Raw genomic sequence first — 20268 nt, 5'->3', positions numbered from 1 at the left:
CAGGAAGATGAATTTATTACTCTTGAGATCGCACATGTAGCTGTCATATAATATTAGCCAAAATCTGCAACCGGAGGGGGGGGGGGAGGGAGGCAAAAACTCACGCATATTGCTCTGGATATATCCTGGGGTACGGGAAGAGTACGGGCAAGTCGCTAAGTAGAGAGAGGGAGAAAGATCAGTGAGCCAAAGTTTTCATCGGATGAATCTCTCGTGGGGAACACAAAGGCCATCCATACTCAATATTGAACTTCATCCCTGCGGTTTTCGGAAGGGCTGGAAGCGCCCACCGTGGTCTGTGCCAAGGATGCAGGAAGTTTTGCAGTAAGCTTTGAATGAAGAGCTTGAGGCCAATTTTCTCCGGGTTTCGCGGTCGCCTGTTGATCTGCGGTGACGTGAAGCTTCCAGGGATTAGTCGCTAGGTCGAGCGCGAAGTCACGTGATATTTTTTTGTACATGTATGTGCCGTTAACAAGTCAAAGTGTCAACGAGTTGTCGCGATTCTTCGACTACCTCAGAGTATTTGTGAATTAGATATGGACTTATGAAGAAAAAAAAGAAAAAAAAAGAAGATGTGTCTCTTCCATTGAACATCTTTGGTTACTTTGGTCTACTTATATGGGCTCGAAGATGGTTTGGTAGGTAATAACCAATACTGAACCATGTATTATGTTGGGCACAAAGTGGCACAAAAAGCCGAAGAACCTAAGGCCATCAACATATTACGAGTAGCATTCATTATTAATACATAGTACAGCTTCAAGACCTACGCATTTGTACTCCGTACATGTACTCACTCAATCGTCTCTCCTCTAGGCTTAGTAGATGTCCCATTCGTGATGTACTTTGAAATCCGTGCCAACCAAGGTGGGCAGGACGTCTGTCCGTAGTCACGTCAGGTCTTTCTGTACGTACCTGATGACGGCATCATTCTATGTCCTCGACCTTTGCCGAGCATAGGCATTTGGCTGTAAAGGATACTACTACTATACTTTGATTCGTTTGTCTTATTTCTGTAAGCTCAGTTTTGGATAGAGAATGCTAATAGTAATTTTTAATGACAAGTATATGTACAATACCATACCATAGCCTACCTATATATTGGTTACCACGACCTTCACCACCTGTATCGTCTTCTTCTCCCCTAGAATCCCCTCCTTAAGCACTTATAGAATAATGGGAATGGCGGCAATAAGACCAGCCATGAGAGTCGGGGCGGCAAACCTGCCGGCGGCATTATCATCATCATCATCATCGTCCGTGTCACTACTGTTCTTGGAGTTGCTCTTGCCAATGTCGTCGTCGTCGTCCTCATCATCGTCGCTTCTAGACCGGCAAAAGACGCCGTCACACGTCTGTCCGGCGTCACAGTATAGCGTCCCCTTGTTGCAGCACACAGCGTCCTTGGGGATACAGGCGCCACCACATTCCTGGGCGTCGACATCGCAGCTATTGGCGACGCCGGTGCACGTTTTGCCGTTCTCGCAGCAGCCACCGTCCACACAGTAGTTTCCACTATCGCAGTATGAGCCGTCTAGAAAGTTGCAGCAGGTGGCATCCTCGGGGATGCACCAGTCGACGTCGCAGGCGCTGTAGTCGGACAAGCCGCCGCACGTATCCCTCTTGGACAGGGCTTTGAGGGATAGCGGGAGGCCTAACTGGCCTCTGAGGGGGGTTGCCTGGATGGCAGCAATTTATATATAGCAAACATTCTACGGAGTGAAAGCAAAGTCAGCCCGACGGCTGTTGTAGAGTTGTATGGTGTATGGGGGTTATCAAGTATGTGGGTATGTGTGGGGTTGAGCCGGTCAGGCATTGCCCCGGATTACTCTTCTTCATCAACCATTTTTTTCTTTCTTTCTTTTTCTTTTCGTGCTAAGGGGCAGTTTGATAATGAACTGGAAATTGTAGCTTTTTTGTATGAATGACGCTGAGCAGTCAAGGTATGGGCTCCGGAGGATGGAGTTAATGAGGTGGGCATCATGGGACAAGGTGATGCTAGTACTAGTCTTGGTACAACACTTCACATATCAAGTTGCACAGATGTATGTGTATATATATGTACGAGTCACGGGAGAATTGGTGTTGAAGTATACGGGTATGACTAGGATGAGATTCCTGATGGCCGGAGGAAAGGTGAGTCTTTTAAGACAGATATTCACAGACAGACATATACTCGTATATGTGTAGATGGATATGGAGGTTGCATGTCGGTAGGTATACGAGTACGAGAAGGGTATGAGTACGGACATTAGATGATATGTAATTGCAGTAACCGATGGTCTGGTCCGTACTTTACAGGCCGGCGTGATATACGGAAAATACGCCGCATTAAGGAGCCATCGTAGCGTCAGTGACCTATAGGGCAGACCAATAGTACAGACCAAGGACCGGGCGTGATAGTATGAGAGAAGCTGGAACGAGTCGAGACTAATAACTCAACAAGCTCATTACTAGATTATGGGCTCCGCAACAGCCATAGCAGCGGACTATTCCGGATACTAGTGCAGTAGCTTATAGGCCAGGCTTTTCTTCCCTGCCAAGTGTTATTTGCACCGGCAAGTCTGCTGTCCCGAGTCGTCTTGATCCAGGAACGCGTTGAGTTGTTCTGGATCTACTCGGAAGTAGCGGGATGCCTGCCAGGTTGTTGTCACGACCAGGAGTAGTTGGAAGAGAACGTACTTGTAGTAGTAGTAGCAACAATGTCACTACACAAGTACCTGGTATTGATACCAGTTGACAACTCTAAACATGCAAAGTACTAATAACAGCAACGCCAGACTGTAATATTACGTGTAATGCTTTATAGAGTAAGCATGATAAAGTTGCATGGATATGGGGATCACGTATACTACGGAGTAATATCACTACTTGTCGTTGGCATTATGACACCGTATTAAAAACGCGACTACGGAGTACTCCGTACAGATACATACATGTACTAGAAACTACGGAGTAAAACTCCGCATTATACATGTGCCATCATTGGTTCATATCGATCTTACCCGCTGAAGTAATGCTGCAACTACATGTAGTAGTACTGCTAGTAGGTAACGTATGTATATATGTACATGCATCAGACAACATATAGCACTGCCTACTCATATGAGTTGCAACTAACCGACATAGCAATTCGTCTCTCGTACCTGTAAGAATACAGCTTATGCCAAGACGATGCATTCAAAAGAATTAATGGGGCAGGATCGCCCAGAGAGAGCGAGAAGCGGGAGGGGGGCTGTCCAGAAACCAGCGGTGGGTAACTTAGTATCGACTTCGTATTGACTTGAAGAAGTACTAGACGAACCAGGCAACTCCCACCGTAAATCATGTCAGCCCAAGCTTTTGGATACCCACAGACCATGACAACTGTCAACAAACACCCCGAGATACCTATCGATATCACCGGCCACTTCTCTCTTAGGCACAGACCGGTAATCCTGTCCATTGAGCTAGTCTGATCTCACGAGTTGCGAGGTAACAAGCCTTAGTTTTCTAGACTTGCTCATAGTCTCTTAAAAGGTCTCTTGAGAGTAACGAGTGTATCGCGAATGACATGCCCAAAGGTATCGCGCGCAGCTTAGTAGTATTCCAGTATTAGTTGTACATGCACGTACTCGTAGTAGTCATGAGTATAGATGTACACTACAGACACCGTATTTCTACAACGTAATATGGCGTACAAGCACGAGCACAAGGGTCAACTCAGCCTGGTGGACATAAAGTGGCCCAGACCCCGGTTTCAAAACAGGGGCCTTTGTTAATTGCTTATTGACTGGATGCGAATGTACCCGCTTAAAGGATGCGCGCGGCGTTTACTCGCCACGGATGGAATTACGGAGGAGTACAAGAAAGAAAGAGGCCAAGGCCAAGCATGAATTCGGTAGAGAACTGCAGCCTGGCAGCGCCGAAACTGGAACATATAACTATTCAAGGGGGTCCGCAGTGAGAACAGTCAGTTTCATCGCTATCACCACCTCTATCACTTTTCTTTCTCTTCTTGTTTCTCTTTCATTCTTAATATTGGTACTACTACTAGTACTATCCCCCCCCCTTCCCCCCCTTTTATTCCACCCAAAAAAACCATCAAATCTTTGGATTTGTTTCTCTCGCTTTCAATAATAGAAAAAATGTTCGCCCAGGAACACCGGATCTTTGCGGTCATGGCCTTTGTCGCCGCCACATCGGCCAGCAACATCAAGGCCCGCGACGTGGACGACTGCATGGCCGCCGCTTCCACCGTCATCGAGAAGGCCGACGGCATCCCCACGCCGCCCAGCAGCCTGGCGTCCTACATTGCCAAAGAGACGACCTGGTCCTCGGCCACGGACGCCTGCGAGATCCCCGCCGTCACCGGATCCATCGCCTCCGGCTACTCGTCCTACATGTCTGAGCTGTCGAGCTGGTACGTCAAGAACAGCGAGGTCGTCAACTCCTTCGTTGCCGCATGCACCGACATCCCCGAGGTGTCGGAGCAGTTTGGCGGCGTCACCGTGCCCACCGGCTGCGACTCAATCAAGTGGGAGAGTCCCGCTGTCACGTCCACCTCTACCTCCAAGACCTCCACCTCTGCCTCCAAGACTCCCACCTCTGCCTCCGAGGCTCCCACCTCTGCCTCCGAGACTCCCACCTCTACCTCCGTGACTTCGACCGAGTCTGGCAGCTCGACTGCCGCGACGCCCTCGCCTTCTTCCAGCGGCAGTGACGACTCCTCGTCCTCGTCCTCCACCTCCTCTGACGACAAGCCCGAAAACTCGGGTACTCGCCAGACTGGCGCCGTCGCCGCCGCCGTCGCCATGGCCGCTCTCGTCGCCTTTGCCCTGTAAATTGACTTTGACTCTCGACTTTGCCTCGCGATTTGCGACCTTACAACCTTGCGATTCGAAGCTTTCCCCTTCTGCGATACTGATTAGACTTCGGACGAACAAGAGAAGAAAGAAAGAGAAGAAATAATGGAACCTGCAGTGCCCATAGTCATCAACATGTCATCATCTCTCCATTCTTCCTGTCATCCTTTTTTTTCTATCATCACGGCCTGCCGTTCCTCAGTACATATACCACCACCTTCTAGATAATCGATCCATCTAGTACCTGAAAACAGATACTGTCATTATCATCTTCTTCTCATATCAGACTCACCTATCATGCCTTTGCTACGACGCATCTTTTGATTAAATATTGCAAGGACGTTGAACCCAGTCTATTTATTCAACTCTCATGTCTGTGTTTGCGCCCGTATGTATGCGTGTGTGCATGACTGTGCATATGAAATTGCAGGGATCATGCCTGCCAGTAGTAGTACTCGATTAACGAAAGACTCAAAGAAAGACATAGTTAAATGTACCACGGCCCATCACTGTTTGAAGTGCCGGGGTGACGCAACAGTTCTGCAAGGGTTACGAGACATGTCTGATCAGTGATAGTTACCCGTTCACGGCGCGGGCATGTATCAGACGATGCCAAGTTTTGATATTGGAGGGCTATGTTGAGGACAAAGACTGGGGAGTCATGACCAGTAGTATTCGTATCAGTAATGAATAGTGAAAATGGATTGATACATGTATCCAACAACATCCGCTCAGATCATACGACTGACATTTGATATCCCCGGAATATTACAATACTCATACGCCAATTGAGCCATTCACCGGCCGTTACTACTATCGTCCTAGACTAGTCTCGGGTCATGCCTTTTCCCTTTGATAGCCGCGCTACCGTGTTGATACTACCCCAAAGAGGGAGAGGTTGGGGTGGTGGAATGTAGATGGAACCATGCTTAACTTCGTCTCTTTCGTAGAGTAATCACACAATGTCCAAGACAGTCTCTGAAACCACATGAATGATTCTATCAGGCAGAAAAGAAAAGAAAGAAAAAAAAGTTCTATCGCGCTCTGAGGCTGATTGGTCGAGATCTGGCGGAGCCGGTTATCCGTATAAACTCATGGAGGGAGCCAGGGCGGGTGCGCTGGGGCACAGCAAGACCTTACCACACCACAACTTGACGAATGGTGGCAATACGGGGGTATTGACGTTTCTGGTGCCATTGGTAGTTGAAGCTCTCAAGACCCAGAGACAGGAGGGAGCCAGGGGAAGAGTGTATCATGACGTCGTGTGTGCGTGTTGATTTGACATGTGATGCACAAGGATACGGTAGTATCGTGGGCCCCCTTCTCTTTCTGTTCAGAAATAGGCGAACCCAGGAATCCGTTGACCTGTTGGCGCTACGTAGCTAATGAGACTCGGCTCCGTTGATTAAAACCCGTCGACTAGGAACTGGGAATTGGAACTGGAACTGGACTGCAGCATTAGTGCGTGCCACATACGCGACGCAGTGTCACAATGACCGGTCAGACAAACGTCAGCACGTCACTAGGATGTACATGCAACGATATTGGCAACGCCAATCGTACCGTGATGATGATAATGGTGATAACGGTGATGGCGACGGCGATGGTGATGATGGTGGAGGTGGAGTTATTGGCATCTAGACTCACCTCGATGCTCCTAGCGCCTCCATAGTGCCTCATAGCTTCTTGCGGCGCACTCATGGCGCCCTAGCAGATTTAATTACAGTGGTGCAAACGCTGTTGCAGCCCATTACTTATGCTGTGATATTTCATCTGCACGCTGTAATATTGTTCCAACCTACTATGGACAGGCGGGCAGACAGCGGGCAAAATGGAGTGTAGCGCCATTGCTCGCTTTGTGCAAGTGTAAAGTGATACCCACTGGCAAGTGCTACCAACGTCATTAACCGATTGCCCACTAATGCATTGTAGGGAAAGAGCCAGGGTTGGGATGCTCCTTCGTCTTTCCGCGACGCAGCAGGACGTGTAGCAGCACGTCTGCTTTTCTATGTTTCTAGACACCTGGAGTCGTACAAAGAAAGAGTCGTCATCATCGTCCAGAGAGATTAGGAAAAAAATCAACATGACTACTAGTAGCATTTGCATGGAATTACTCTTACCAGCTCTCGTACCACTGTCAACGAATGTACAACGAATGTATAACAACTCATCGAGATGGATTATTTTGAGAGTACCAATACAAGCACTGGGAGCCTCCATTGGTGGGCGGCTCCTTCCCCGCCTCCCATGCTTCGCTAGCGCGGCAAGAGCTGGGCCGTGTCACCCTCCACCTTCGGTCCTTCCTCCACTGCAGCCTATCAATCCCCCAGTTTGCCTTTTAACAATGCATGTCTGGCTTATCACGCCGTCCTCCATCTATCTTTCGAAACTTTCTTGGGACTCTGCTAACCTCCTCCCATCTCTCCCACCTCTCCCAACCTACCTTTTGACCCCTCATCTTCCTTGTCTCTCTCCTCTTCTCCTTCTCAGCATCATACAAATTCATAATCCGTCATCGTCGACCTCAATAATCTATCCTTTGTCCCCTTTGTCTTACCATCTGCTCTCCTCGACCCTTTGCCATACCTGCATCATTGGCTCTGCTACTTCGTCTATTCTCCATCTGCCATCCTGTTCTTGTATCCACTTGTCAGCAACCGTTGGAGAAAACGTCCTGGCCAGCTGATGCTCGTCAAGATCAGCATTTAGTCTTCCAATCCACTCTTCCTATTTTCTTTCTATTCTTCTTCTCCCTTTTCTTTCAAGCTCCTGTCTGTTATTCCTGTATTGAATTCGAAGCACCGTACCGGAATGGTCCAGCGGGCTTTGTTTTCTCTACAAGATTCTTGTATGTTGTCTACCTCTAATGCTGATTTACCCCCACTGGCACGGTGGATCACCTACCCACATCTATCTCCATTATCCGCCCCGCCTTGATACTGACAAGAGAAAGGCCATCGATAACAGCATCCTGCGGCTGATCCCCCTTCGTTATAATACAACGATTTGTGAAGAAGGCTTCCTTGCCTTGGGGCCGCAATAAATCCAACCTCAATCGTCTCACCATGGCCACTGTTGCCCTCACAAGGCCAATCTCCGAGCACACGCAATCATCCGTTTTGGACGTACCTTACACGTCGCCGCTATCGCTTGAAGGTCTCAATTCGCTGTCTGCATCTCGAGATGACAAGCTTCCAGTGCCCAACAAACACCTACCAGCCTGCCCTACTGGCCCGGCTGTGAAGGACCAGCTCGAAACCCCTCCAGACTCCCCAAAGGAGGACCAGCACTACGCCCAGCCGTCGATTCTCTACCCACCACAAGGCTATGATCGTCTCGATTCAGGCTCGGAGTCTGTATATCAGATTAATGCCACTACTGTTGTCGAGGCCTTGAGCTCCTTCTCTCGTATTCCGCTTGCCCACCCAACCCTTGTATTCCCCTGGTTGCACGGGTTGCATCCCCACAATCATATCCAGCGGAGCTTCTTCAGTGCAAAGCGGAGTACCAGTCGCAGGGCTCCGCCCTTCCTGAGGAACATCACTATTGTCAAGGCCGATGGCGATCTATCTGTTTCTCGTCTCAAGGGTGCCATCGCTCCTCAAGAAGTTATCCATCTTGGCCCCAACCCCCAATTCGTCGAAGCAGACCCGCCCAAGGGCTTCTCAGTACGCAATTTTCATATACAGCCCGCAAAAGTCGCCTTGACTTCGGATATCATCGTCTATGGTGACAACATCTCTGATGTCCGAAGGCTGGCTTTTGCTTTCGCCTCGGCTCAGCGCTTGCGGAGGGAGAAGCACTTGACCTACGACCAGCAATTCCCACAGTACAACACGTTTATCTGTACAAGTGCCTTTGCCGAGTTTGAGGCAAATTATCAGGAGACCGTGGCAATTGACTCAAATGGTCACCCGACTGGGAAGGTACTAGACTTCTTTGAGCAGGAGAGGCAGGAGATGTGGTACATGACGCAGGCGTCCGAGATAAGCCACAATGTCTTTCTCGGCCCAACCCCCGAAAGGGGAAGTGCGGATGAGGCGCCCTTCGATATCCTTATCGAGTGCAGTGATGGCGGCAGACTGAATCCCGATGTGCTGAAGCACATATTGGCTACGTACAGCGACGAAGTAATGCCCAAAATTTATCACGACTTCCCATCGTCGGGCAGCATTCTCCCACCCACATACTGTCACGTTGAAGCTGATGATATTCTGGAAACATGCAAGTGGATATATCACCTGGCTCATGGGTCCCGCCCATCGACAGAGTCTTTCGAGGGCACTCTTGAAGAAAACAGCTCTATGTCTACTGACGGCGACAAGGCCGCCCCACGTTATCCACCTCGCAAAATCCTCATCCACTGTGCCGATGGCTATACTGAGTCCTCCATGCTGGGTATTGCCTACTTCAGCTACAGTACCGGATGTCCTCTTGCCAAGGCATGGGTCGACCTCCACAAGGCTCAGGGCAGAAACTTCTTTGCCTATCCCAGCGACGTAGCTCTCCTCAAAACGATTGCCCCCAGGCTACTCCATGAGTCGCCTGCGTGCTCCAACCGGGGGCTTCTCGAAATATCTGACATGGTCAGGGAGGAGCCTCATTGGTTTTCCGCAATGGACGGCTCCCTACCTAGCCGTGTCCTCGACTACTTATACCTGGGAAACATCACCCATGCCAACAATCCCGATCTTCTCCGCGAGCTCGGCATCTGTCAGGTTCTGAGCGTTGGCGAGAAGGCCACTTGGGATGATGATGTTCTAGAGGCATGGGGCGAGGACAATACTTGCATTGTCGATAACGTTCAAGACAATGGCATCGATCCACTGACAGATCAGCTCGTTCGTTGTCTTGGGTTCATTGGTAAGTCAATGGCTCTAAACTTTTTGCCCGCTGTTCATCAGTTCCCCCCTGGTTCTTCAAAAAACTGACTATCAATATCATAAACAGACCGTGGACGTCAAAACGGGACGGCAACTCTTGTCCATTGTCGTGTTGGTGTCTCCCGCAGCGCCACCATCTGTATCGCCGAGGTTATGCGCGCCATGAAAATGTCATTTCCTCGTGCATACTGCTTCGTAAGAGCACGTCGCCTCAACGTCATTATTCAACCTCATCTACGCTTCACGTATGAACTTCTGCGTTGGGAGGGAATGCTCCAGCAGGATGGCGACCCAGATGCCCCCGTCAAACGTGAAATGGAGTGGGCACAAGTCACGAGGGAGATTGCCCTCATGAATCTCCCCTATTCCAGATGATGACTTGATTCGCTCTCCCCCTCCTGTTTCCTTCATTCGACTTTTGTTGTAAACCAGCGGACGATTTCTATTCTTCAAGTACAAAGCCTTGATGTTTATTTCTCCTGACCGATTGTATATTATTCTTGGCAACTGCAGTTCTTGTGGCAATATGGGCCTACCAGGGCCTGCTGTTTTTCCATTATATCCTGCTGTTGTCAATGCTAAGATCTTGGAGATGCTGGAAAAGACTGTACATACAACCGTCTTTTATACCTTTTACCCCCTTTTCAGTCGACACGGAAGGCTACCTGGGCGCTTGGTCATTTGTTTTTCGCTTTAAAGATTGTCGGACTGTCTTTTCTCTTGTGTACTGGCTTTTGGGGGCTTGGGCAGCCAACAGACTTGTTATTGGGAACCGGGAACAAAAATTTGTTTCTTCCAGGTCAGGATGGGATGTTCGAAGGAATGGAACGCGTTTATGACAGTATCTTTATAAGTTATTACGATTGACGGATTCGGCCATGTTTATATCAGATTGTATGCATGGGACTAGTAGTATATGTTCTGCAGTGTTAGTATTCAAACTTCTTTGATGTTTTGGAGTTGTCATGACCACCAAACGAAATGTCTCTTCCTCTCGCTCGTCTTGTTGGTAGGAAACTGGAGATTGGAAGATGAAAAGGAACGCCCGCGACATGGCTGGAACATGAGTTATGCAGAATAGATAGGTGCAAACGAAGATTCCCATGACAAGTTGTTGAAAAAGGAAAAAGAAACACATCAAGACGAAAGCAAAAACGCCCTTCCTGCTACGCCCCGGAATATCAAATGGATCCTACGCCGAGACATCGATTCTGTCGTCGCCTTTGAGGACACTGGCCGTATGCTATTTAGTACGCGTCATGGGAAAGTATTCAACAAAGAAGGGAAACAGGGGGGGAAGACGATGAAGTTGAGGGATAAGAGGGAAAGAAGACTTACGAGAATTGCTTGACTAGGATGCCTTCCCCACCATTCTCCAAATCAATATTGTAGACGAAGAAGCCTCCGTCGCTTGTGACGACCATGACTTGCGGGCTGCTGCTGCTCATGGCGACGACGCTGCGAGGAGGGGCACCGCCGGCGCCGGCTATGCGGGAGACGTTGGGCGAGGATGACCCGGATGAGGATCTGGGGATCTTGATAAAGGCAAAGTCGCGGAGAGGCTCCCACATCTCCGTGACTGTGTGGGGCAAATACGAGCCTACCACGCCGACTACGCCGCGACCCATTATCTGCGACGAGCGGCGGATCATGCTGCCAAGGGAGCCGCTCTGACGGCGATGGCCCTGGCTTCCTCCGTTGTTGGCAGGGCTGCTGCTTCCGCCGCGCCCGGGGGCGTCGCTGTGGGGCGATCCCGCGGCGCTGTTGCTAGGCGAATTTCCGTCGTCAAAGGACCGGTCGCGGGACCATCTGTCCTGGCGGGGGGAGCCGGGTGGCTCTATGGGAGCACCGGCGGGTGTCGAGTGGCCCGGCGGTGCGCCGAGACGGAAGATGTGTACTGTGTCCGACGTAGACGAGACGCAGAGGAGCGTCGAGCTGAGGTTAAAGGACATGCTGTAGATCTTAGATGGGTAGGTGCCCCGACGGAACTGGTAGAGCTTCTGGCCCTTGGGGACGGAGAAGACGCGGATGATAGTGCCCGTTTCGCTGGCTGTAGCGAGAAGGGTACCGTCGTTGTTGAGACACAGACAGCTCAGCGGTGAGCGATGCGCTTCTATCACGTTGACGGCCTTGATGGTGACTGTGTCGAAGATAAGGACTCGGCCCGACGTCGGGGCCACGTAGGCCGACTGCGGCGGGGCGTGCGATGGCCTAGAGGCCTCTACCTCTTCGCGCGGCTCGGGAAGCGGGTAGGCCAGGTATGAGTTATCTGATGACGGTGACAGGGCGCATATGGCATCGGGGTTCGGCGACGTGTGAATAGTGTGTAGCAGGCTCATGTTGCTGATGTCGTAGAGATATACCTCCTCCTCCAGGACAACCGCCAGCCGTTTGCGATTAAGGCGCACGGCAATGACAGCCGAAGGAAAGGTGAGCTCGCATATGACTGAAGCTCGCTAAACAAAAACCAAAAAAAAAGAAGGATAGTTGTCAGAAGAGATGGAAGCCAGGGAGCGACATAAAGCACCAACCTTTGTGTTCTGTATTATCAAGTGGCGTGGCGTCAAGGTAAGGGCGACTAGCGACGTCGAGAAGAGCATCTCGATGATGGATGTGTTGCCTTCATCGCTGCTGAAAATAGGAGAGAATGGATCGGTGTGGTAGATGCGGAAACCTTTCGACGTGGCTATACAGTATTTCGCGTCAGCAGCCATCCGGGCCAACGCAATGCGGTCGAGACTCACCGACAGCAAGACAGCTGTGGTCCTGGTTAAAGGTGATAAAATTGAGTGCCGGGCTCGTCATGATGGGCGGACACAGTGCCTCGGGCTAGAAGCGCACAAGACACTGATGAGAAGGCGACCGCGCAAGGAAGAAGTCTTGGTAGGGGTTTGGGGGGGGGGGAGGGCTTGTATGGTCTGGTATGTTGGTCGAGGCCAGTCGCGCGGCCGGACGAGGTGGGGAAAGACGGAATAAGTTGGGGACTAGACAGGACGAAGGTCGGCAAGAGGGCTTTCTCCGGGTGCCCGACGGATAGTGAAGGGATGAATGATAACGGCCAGAACAAAGAAGAGAAGCAGCACTTAACAGAACATGTACTTTTGGCGTGATCGACGCTGGCGACGATGATGGCGATGAGGTTGGAGTTAGTCGGGGGAGATGGGAATTGGTAGTAGGAGGGTGGTAATTGCTGGGGCTGGAAATGGGTATAGCTGCAACCTTGCTGTTGGTGCTGCACCTGCCCTAGGACCCTACAAATGTCCATGTGTTCACGGCAGGCGTCAGTGACGTAAAAGTCACCTGCACTACCTTCCATTTGCTCCCTTTTATTGCGCCAGACTCCAGTATACTAAATCCCCACACTTTTAGGGGCCAACAGGTCGATGAGTTAGGGAATTTACACCGAGTATAGCTACTTTTCGTTCTATAATATTATCCGGTCGCAAATTGATTGTAGCGTTTATAGGACTTTTTTATTTTTTATAACGCAGTGGAGCTATCTATCTATGTAGGTTCATGGCTGAGGTGCTATAACACCGGGGCTCTTTACTGCGTATGATACTCCGTACATATACTATTACTTGTACCCACAGCGCTTCCCATTGATGCGTTAATTCGTTCGTTCCTGCCCCTCATTCTGCACGCGAAATCGCACCAAAGGAGAGTGCGTATTATTATATTGTTACACCCCCACAAAAAAAAAAAACAGTCTTGATTTTGCCTGTTAGCATTGACCATCTGTCCTAACATACGACATCACAATGTTGATCTAACCCTTCTCACATAGCTTGTCTCGAGAATAAACCTGAATATTCCTTTCTCTCTCTGGACTACCTGAACGGGATATACTGAAAAAGGAGATAGCAGAGACAGCGACAGGCTTCAAAAAAGAAAATAACTAACACTACCCTGGCCGTGGGGGAATATACACTCATCAACGTCTTACAAGATGCCTGCTGCAACTTTGCCTGCACGACCTAGCCGGTCAAAAGAAGTCCTTGATGACCTCATTATGGGAGTGAGTTTGTTTTCTCATGGAATATGAGCCTTGGCTCCCAAATCTGACTATGACTTTGCCCACTTTAGACCAACAGTAGTAGCATCGTCTCCAAGCGAAGCGTTGAACGGCTCTATTATGCCAACGAGCCTCACTACTTCCGCTACTTTGTCCAGAAACCTCAGAGGAGAGCGCCACTCATCAACCGTGGCTACTGGCTTAGATTGAAGGCTATTGATGTCGTGGTGCGTCAATTTCTTTCCAGACCGTCAACCAATACCAAGATTATCGTGAATCTGGGATGTGGGAGGTAAGAAAGCACATAGGTTCCTTCAACATTCTTAACACTCTCAGACTCGTACAATAAAACTAACGATATCTCTCATAGCGATGTTCTCCCATGGCAGTGCCATGCTCGGTATGGGGACGTCTGCCAAAACGCCCTCTTTGTCGATGTAGACTACCCCGATTTGATGCGCAAGAAGCGTGTCCTTGTCAGGGAGACACCGCAGCTATCACAGCTCCTGGGACCGGATGCGTCATTCAGTGAATCTGATAATGATCCCGTCCTCATCAAGAGTCCGGCTTACTGCCAGATTGCATGTGATCTACGCCAGCTCGAGATGCTTCGTCGTACACTGGCGTCTCTCGTTCCACTCGACCAGGCCGAAGTCCTCTTCGTTGCTGAGGTGTCCATCACATACATGGACACACCTTCCACTGATTCACTTATCGAGTGGGCCAGCTCGATCGGCAAGGGTACGTATAGGTAAACACACCGAGCGCCATACACACGTGCGTAGGCTTACATGAAGGAAACACCAGTCGAATTTTGCCTCCTTGAACAGATCATCCCCGAGGGGCCTGAACAGCCCTTTGCAAAGACGATGCTCAAGCATTTTGACAAGCTCAACACGCCGATAAAGTCTGTCAGGACATATCCTAGTCTTGAAAGCCAGCGCAACCGCTTCCAATCTCGTGGTTGGGCGCATGTTGACACCTGGGATCTCTGGGAGACATGGCTGGATGACAGCTTTGTTACCCCGCCTGAGCGTCAGGAGCTAGATGCAATAGAGCCTTTTGATGAATGGGAGGAATTCATGCTCTTTGGTCGCCATTACTGCTTGCTGCATGCCAGAGCTGTCCGCCCAGACTCCTACATTGCCTCCGCGAGTACGCCGCCGTCGTCAGGTGCCCCATCGTCCAAGGTCGAGGTAGTGTCACAAACACACTCCAGGCCGATAAGACGCCGATTCGGAAATACGGCTGTTATCTCGAGTGTTGAAGGCTCGCGCTATGCAGCTCACATCATGGGTCTAGGAAAGGACAGCCGGTCAGATACATGTGATCTCTATTCCCTGGGAGACTCCAGGACGTCTCTCAGACTCCCCTTGCACGGACCTCCTCCCCGTATGTGTTCCACCTTGACTGCTCTAGGGGAGTATGGGACCCTCCTAGCCGGAGGCCGAGCTTCGCCGAGCAAAGCCTTCTCCGACTGTTGGCTCCTCAAAAGAGGGTCTGATGGGTTGGAATGGGAGAAGACGTGGGATTTGCCAGTCTCCTTGTTTCGGCACAGTGCCACTCGCCTGGGAAACTCGTCGCTTGTTCTGGTCATGGGTGGTAAGATGGACCAGTCTCGAGTTTCTGAGAACAGCTTTGTGTTCAACCCTGAGATGGGTTGGTTGAAAAGCAAGGTGATTGGCGAGAGGCCCAAGGCCACATTTGGCAGCGTTATCTGCAACTCCGAAGAGTTTAGTAACGGACATGGGACATTTACGGGACTTCTGTTTGGTGGCATGCTACAGGATGGTACACTGTGTTCGACGGCATACACGTGGAAGCTGGACTTGCAAGATGGACAGGTATTTGAGACCCCACTGGTGTCTTGCCCATGTTTGAATCTAACTAACCAATGGCCTTAGCCAGCTATTTGGTTCCAAGAGTTGGGTGTCCAATATGAGGCTCTGTCAATCTTTGGCGCTGATCTCGTCGAACTCGGCCCATCAACAGTGGCCGTCTGTGGAGGGACAGGCTCTAGCCCGCGTCAGCAGGGGCAGAGTATCACATTCATCTCTACTTCAGGCGGGCAGTGCAGTATACTTGCCGCAGTTGATCTCTCATCTACGACGAAAGGGATGCCCTTCATGATTGGGTCCTCTGTGTTCCTGGATGACACAAGCCTTACCGTCCTCGGAGGTGGCGCAACATGTTTCTCCATGGGGACCTTTTGGGAAACCAGGTCGTTCCACATCGGCCTCCCTCAGGAAGTCCTGGCAGTTCTGAAGAGGGACGGTAGGCCACTGACCCTATGCGAGTACCTAGAATCCCCAAAGGTCCTGCCCAAGCCCCGCCAAGAAGATTCTATCCACGGCTCACAGGGAAAGGTATGTATAAGACAGATTCCTCGGGAGAAAATCACCGATGTAGGCGCTTTTGAGAGAATTCTCAGAGAAGGCAAGCCTGTTATCCTGGAAGGTCTCGACGTGGGTACGTGCGTCGATAGATGGACGCCAGAGTACCTGGTGGGCCACGTTGGCAAGGACAAGGAAGTCGTTGTCCATGAGTGCCAAGGCGACAGCGGCAATCTGGACTTCAATTCAAAAAACTTCCAATACGTGACGGACAAGTTTTCCAATGTCATAAACCGCATAAGCAACGGAGACAGACTATATCTGCGCTCATTGTCACAGGATCAACCATCTCAATCCGCTGCCGACATGGACAAGGATTTTCCTGGCCTGGCTCCGGATTTTCGCCTCCCCAAAGAACTGGCTTTTGTCAAGGAGAGGCGGTTTAGCTCCGTCCTCAGGTTATCCGGCAGGGTCAACATGTGGCTGCATTACGATGTGAGTACCTGGGACACCCTGTATTGGACTGTTATTGCTGCTTACCGACGGCATGAACGCAGGTCATGGCCAATGTGTATACACAAATCAAGGGAACGAAACGCATGATTCTCTTTCCGCCGAGCGATGTGCGCCATCTGGCCTTTGCGCCGGGAGCTTCCAGCTCGAGTCTAGATGTCTTCTCATCACTGAACTCACAGATACTGGCGCCCACACACCCTCACGAAGCCACTCTTGGGCCCGGAGACATCCTGGTGCTGCCTCCCATGTGGTTGCACACTGCAACACCGATGAGCGACTTGAGCGTGGCCGTCAACGTGTTCTTCCGCGACATGGAGACGGGATGCTACGCAGCCGGACGAGATGTGTATGGTAACAGGGACCTGGAGGCTTACGAAAAAGGACGTGCGGATGCAACCAAAATCTCCAAGAGTTTTGAGAAGCTTCCCCCCGAGATTCGCCGGTTCTACCTGTCCAGAATTGCAGATCAGCTCATGACCTCGGCCGAGGCTGCAGAATGAATACTGAAGTTGTCGACTACTGCAATTCAGACAAGTCGACCCCCTTTTAGGCCCATATTTCAAGCCAGTCAATGACCGATGAGGCTGAATAAGTGATGCAAGAGATGGATCGTTGGTTTAAGCGGTTTTGGGTGGATCAATAGGTTACGTCATTGAAAAGACTCCGGGCATTTAATATTAATCATGATTTCAGAGTGAATGACGACAGTAGTTGTTTCGAAACGAGAAAATGATATTCACATTTCTTGTTTGTATTTTATTTATCTACGGACCTGAAAGGAGCTTCACTTGGTTTCACTGCTCTGTGCTCTTCCAGACAGAACGGCAACTCACCATCAACGATCAATCCACGTTGACTTCCCTTTCCTCTATACTGTCTGCCCGTCGAGTACATCTACCTACCAAATACATATTCTTGTGCTGCAAATCACCCTATCATCAGCATGCCAGGAGTGCTTCGGCGCTATGTGATTCCAGGAATCCTCTTCGTTGGAGGAGGAACCCTCGCGTACAGTTATCGGCCGCGGACCTTCCCGAGGTCCGAATATGCAGCAGTTCCGCCACCAACACACGGGCCGGATGGATCTCTCCGGATACCTCGCTTCCCGAAGGAGAGAAGCCGCCTGGAGCAATTGGCTGAGCTACGGAGGCGTGGTCAGGCGCCCGCTGATAGCGAGGACAGCTATGACATGCTGGTTATTGGAGGTGGTGCAACTGGGGCAGGCGTGGCGCTGGACGCGGCGACACGAGGGCTACGAGTGGCCCTGGTGGAACGTGACGACTTCAGCAGCGGCACAAGCAGTAAGAGCACCAAGCTGGTGCACGGCGGCGTGCGGTACCTGGAGAAGGCTTTCTGGGAACTCGACTACAACCAGTACCAACTTGTTCGCGAGGCGCTTCGGGAACGCAAATACTTCCTCCACACAGCACCCCACCTGAGTAGCTGGCTGCCCATCATGGTGCCGCTCGACAGGATGTGGAAGGCACCCTACTACTGGCTTGGAGTGAAGATGTATGATCTGCTCGCTGGGAGCGAGGGGATCGAGAGCTCCTACTTCCTCACGCGCAGCAAGGCCCTCGACGCCTTCCCCATGCTCAAGCGGGACAACCTCCTCGGCGCGCTGGTATACTATGATGGAGCGCACAACGACTCACGCATGAACGTGTCGCTGGCCATGACGGCGGCACTGTTTGACGCGACCGTGGCCAACCACGCCGAGGTGACAACCCTGCTTAAGGATGACAGTGGCCTCGTGTGCGGCGCCACGGTGAAGGATGTGATTGCCGAGCGAGACGGACACACCGTTGATGAAATGACGGTTCGAGCCAAGTGCGTCGTCAACTGCACCGGGCCCTTCTCCGACTCGATTCGCAACATGGACAGCCCAAAGGCCGGGGAAATTGTGGCCCCTTCGACGGGCGTACACGTCGTACTTCCCGGCTACTACAGCCCAGCTGACATGGGACTCATCGACCCAAACACGTCAGACGGCCGCGTTGTCTTCTTCCTCCCTTGGCAGGGCAACACGATTGCCGGGACTACCGATGCTCCCTCCCCCGTCCAGAAACACCCCTTGCCCGATGAGGCATCCATCAACTGGATCCTCAAGGAGGTACAGCACTACCTGTCCCCAGAAGTGGAAGTGCGACGAGGTGATGTGCTGGCGGCGTGGGCCGGCCTCCGTCCGCTAGTCCGCGACCCCAAGGCCAGCAACACCCAGTCCCTCGTGCGTAACCATCTGATAGACTTGTCACCAACTGGCCTCCTGACCTGCGCAGGCGGCAAATGGACCACGTACCGACAGATGGCGGAAGAGTGTGTGGACGCCGCCGTGTCCGAGTTCGGTCTAAAGACGCGCCCCGTCCCCAGCGCACCCCGTGTGAGCGGAACCGAGCACGTCCACGACGGTGCTATCTTGGATGGCTCGTGCCAAACGCGCAAGGTTCGCCTTATCGGTGCCCACGGCTTTAGCCGCACTCTCTTCATCTCCCTGGTCCAGCACTACGGCATCGACGACGACGTGGCCAACCACCTGGTCGAGTCGTACGGCGACCGTGCTTGGACCGTGGCCAGCCTGTGTGACTTGACAGGCATCCGGTTCCCCATTCGCGGCTTCCGCATCGCCCACCACTACCCCTTTGTAGACGGAGAAGTGCGTTACGCTGTGCGGCACGAGTACGCCCAGACGGCTGTCGACGTGCTCGCCCGTAGGACCAGGCTATCCTTCCTCAACGCCCAAGCTGCCCTAGAAGCTCTACCGACTGTCTTGGACATTATGACGGAGGAACTCCATTGGGATCAGAGACGTGCTCAGCTTGAGTGGGAAGACAGTGAGTTTTCACAGCCCATCATACCGGCAACGCAATCATGTACATACATGCTAACACAATAACCAGCCGTCGCATTTCTTGAATCAATGGGTCTGCCGCAGGCTATGCTCTCTGCCACGAGGAGTCAAGTTGAGACGCGGAAGATGGGGTTGGCCGAGGCAGCGGCACAACCATAGATGCTTATACGAGTTGTTATCATATGCCTTACAACATAACGATTATAGAAGAATACATCATGTTCAATATTTACGGTGACACTCCGTAAGGTACCCTGCAAAGAATGACAGTGTCCAGGTATTGCAATGCTCATTAGGACAAGATGCTACAAGAGGATCAAGTTGTCTCTGATTTTTACAAGGTCAATACACAACAGAAAACGTAGCACATGTTTCAACGTGATATATCAGGCGAATACTTTCCAGGCAGGAAGACATCAAATACTTCGTGTAATATATTCAACATTCGCAATAGCCGTTGACTCGTTATGAAACACCATGATACAAGTTGCTATGCCCGCGGTAGCTGACATGAAAACAAGAAAGAGAAGAATGAGAGAAGTAGAAGAATGATAATAGAAAAAGAACCAATAGAAACTCCTGTATTCATGCCCCCCTCATTTATATGGTATTTTGCCTTCTTCGCTCAATCGAGAACTGTTCGCGCATCTTATGCAAATGTAATTCCAAAGAACAAAAGATAATAAAAGGCCCTTTTGGTGGTATCGCTGAGCCACAAAAAGGGACAACAGAGAATAAGAAAAATGAAAAGAACTCCGTGACCCGCCACTTTGCTTCGTACAGACGTTGCATCGTTGGTACAAGAGAAAGAAGACCAAGACTAGGAGCT

The 20268-nt window shown here is 50.9% G+C and overlaps 6 protein-coding genes across 6 annotated transcripts; 4 read left to right on the top strand and 2 right to left on the bottom strand.

Moving 5' to 3' along the window:
• Positions 1 to 1166: 1166 nt before the first annotated feature.
• On the bottom strand, positions 1167 to 1981 carry GMORB2_2468 (uncharacterized protein; the record flags this gene model as incomplete). Its single annotated transcript, XM_035464448.1, has 2 exons — positions 1167 to 1654; positions 1900 to 1981. 2 exons carry the CDS (start codon positions 1979 to 1981, stop codon positions 1167 to 1169), a joined length of 570 nt encoding a protein of 189 aa, XP_035319634.1.
• A 2146-nt stretch (positions 1982 to 4127) lies between these two features.
• On the top strand, positions 4128 to 4823 carry GMORB2_2467 (uncharacterized protein; the record flags this gene model as incomplete). The annotated part of the gene is made up of 1 exon (XM_035464447.1): positions 4128 to 4823. The coding sequence occupies one exon, from the start codon at positions 4128 to 4130 to the stop codon at positions 4821 to 4823; it is 696 nt and encodes a 231-aa protein (XP_035319633.1).
• Positions 4824 to 7909: 3086 nt separating this feature from the next.
• GMORB2_2466 (uncharacterized protein) lies at positions 7910 to 10102 on the top strand (the record flags this gene model as incomplete). The annotated part of the gene is made up of 2 exons (XM_035464446.1): positions 7910 to 9707; positions 9795 to 10102. The coding sequence occupies 2 exons, from the start codon at positions 7910 to 7912 to the stop codon at positions 10100 to 10102; spliced, it is 2106 nt and encodes a 701-aa protein (XP_035319632.1).
• A 959-nt stretch (positions 10103 to 11061) lies between these two features.
• GMORB2_2465 (autophagy-related protein 18) lies at positions 11062 to 12532 on the bottom strand (the record flags this gene model as incomplete). The annotated part of the gene is made up of 3 exons (XM_035464445.1): positions 11062 to 12183; positions 12259 to 12413; positions 12472 to 12532. 3 exons carry the CDS (start codon positions 12530 to 12532, stop codon positions 11062 to 11064), a joined length of 1338 nt encoding a protein of 445 aa, XP_035319631.1.
• Positions 12533 to 13676: 1144 nt separating this feature from the next.
• GMORB2_2464 (tRNA wybutosine-synthesizing protein 4) lies at positions 13677 to 17091 on the top strand (the record flags this gene model as incomplete). The annotated part of the gene is made up of 6 exons (XM_035464444.1): positions 13677 to 13745; positions 13814 to 14034; positions 14113 to 14483; positions 14550 to 15586; positions 15647 to 16600; positions 16633 to 17091. 6 exons carry the CDS (start codon positions 13677 to 13679, stop codon positions 17089 to 17091), a joined length of 3111 nt encoding a protein of 1036 aa, XP_035319630.1.
• A 443-nt stretch (positions 17092 to 17534) lies between these two features.
• GMORB2_2463 (glycerol-3-phosphate dehydrogenase) lies at positions 17535 to 19598 on the top strand (the record flags this gene model as incomplete). The annotated part of the gene is made up of 2 exons (XM_035464443.1): positions 17535 to 19422; positions 19489 to 19598. 2 exons carry the CDS (start codon positions 17535 to 17537, stop codon positions 19596 to 19598), a joined length of 1998 nt encoding a protein of 665 aa, XP_035319629.1.
• Between the last annotated feature and the right edge of the window lie 670 nt (positions 19599 to 20268).

Source organism: Geosmithia morbida (assembly GCF_012550715.1).
Source record: "Geosmithia morbida isolate 1262 chromosome Unknown scaffold_13, whole genome shotgun sequence".
Classification (NCBI taxonomy): domain Eukaryota; kingdom Fungi; phylum Ascomycota; class Sordariomycetes; order Hypocreales; family Bionectriaceae; genus Geosmithia; species Geosmithia morbida.
This window is presented reverse-complemented; position numbering and strand designations above follow the sequence as displayed.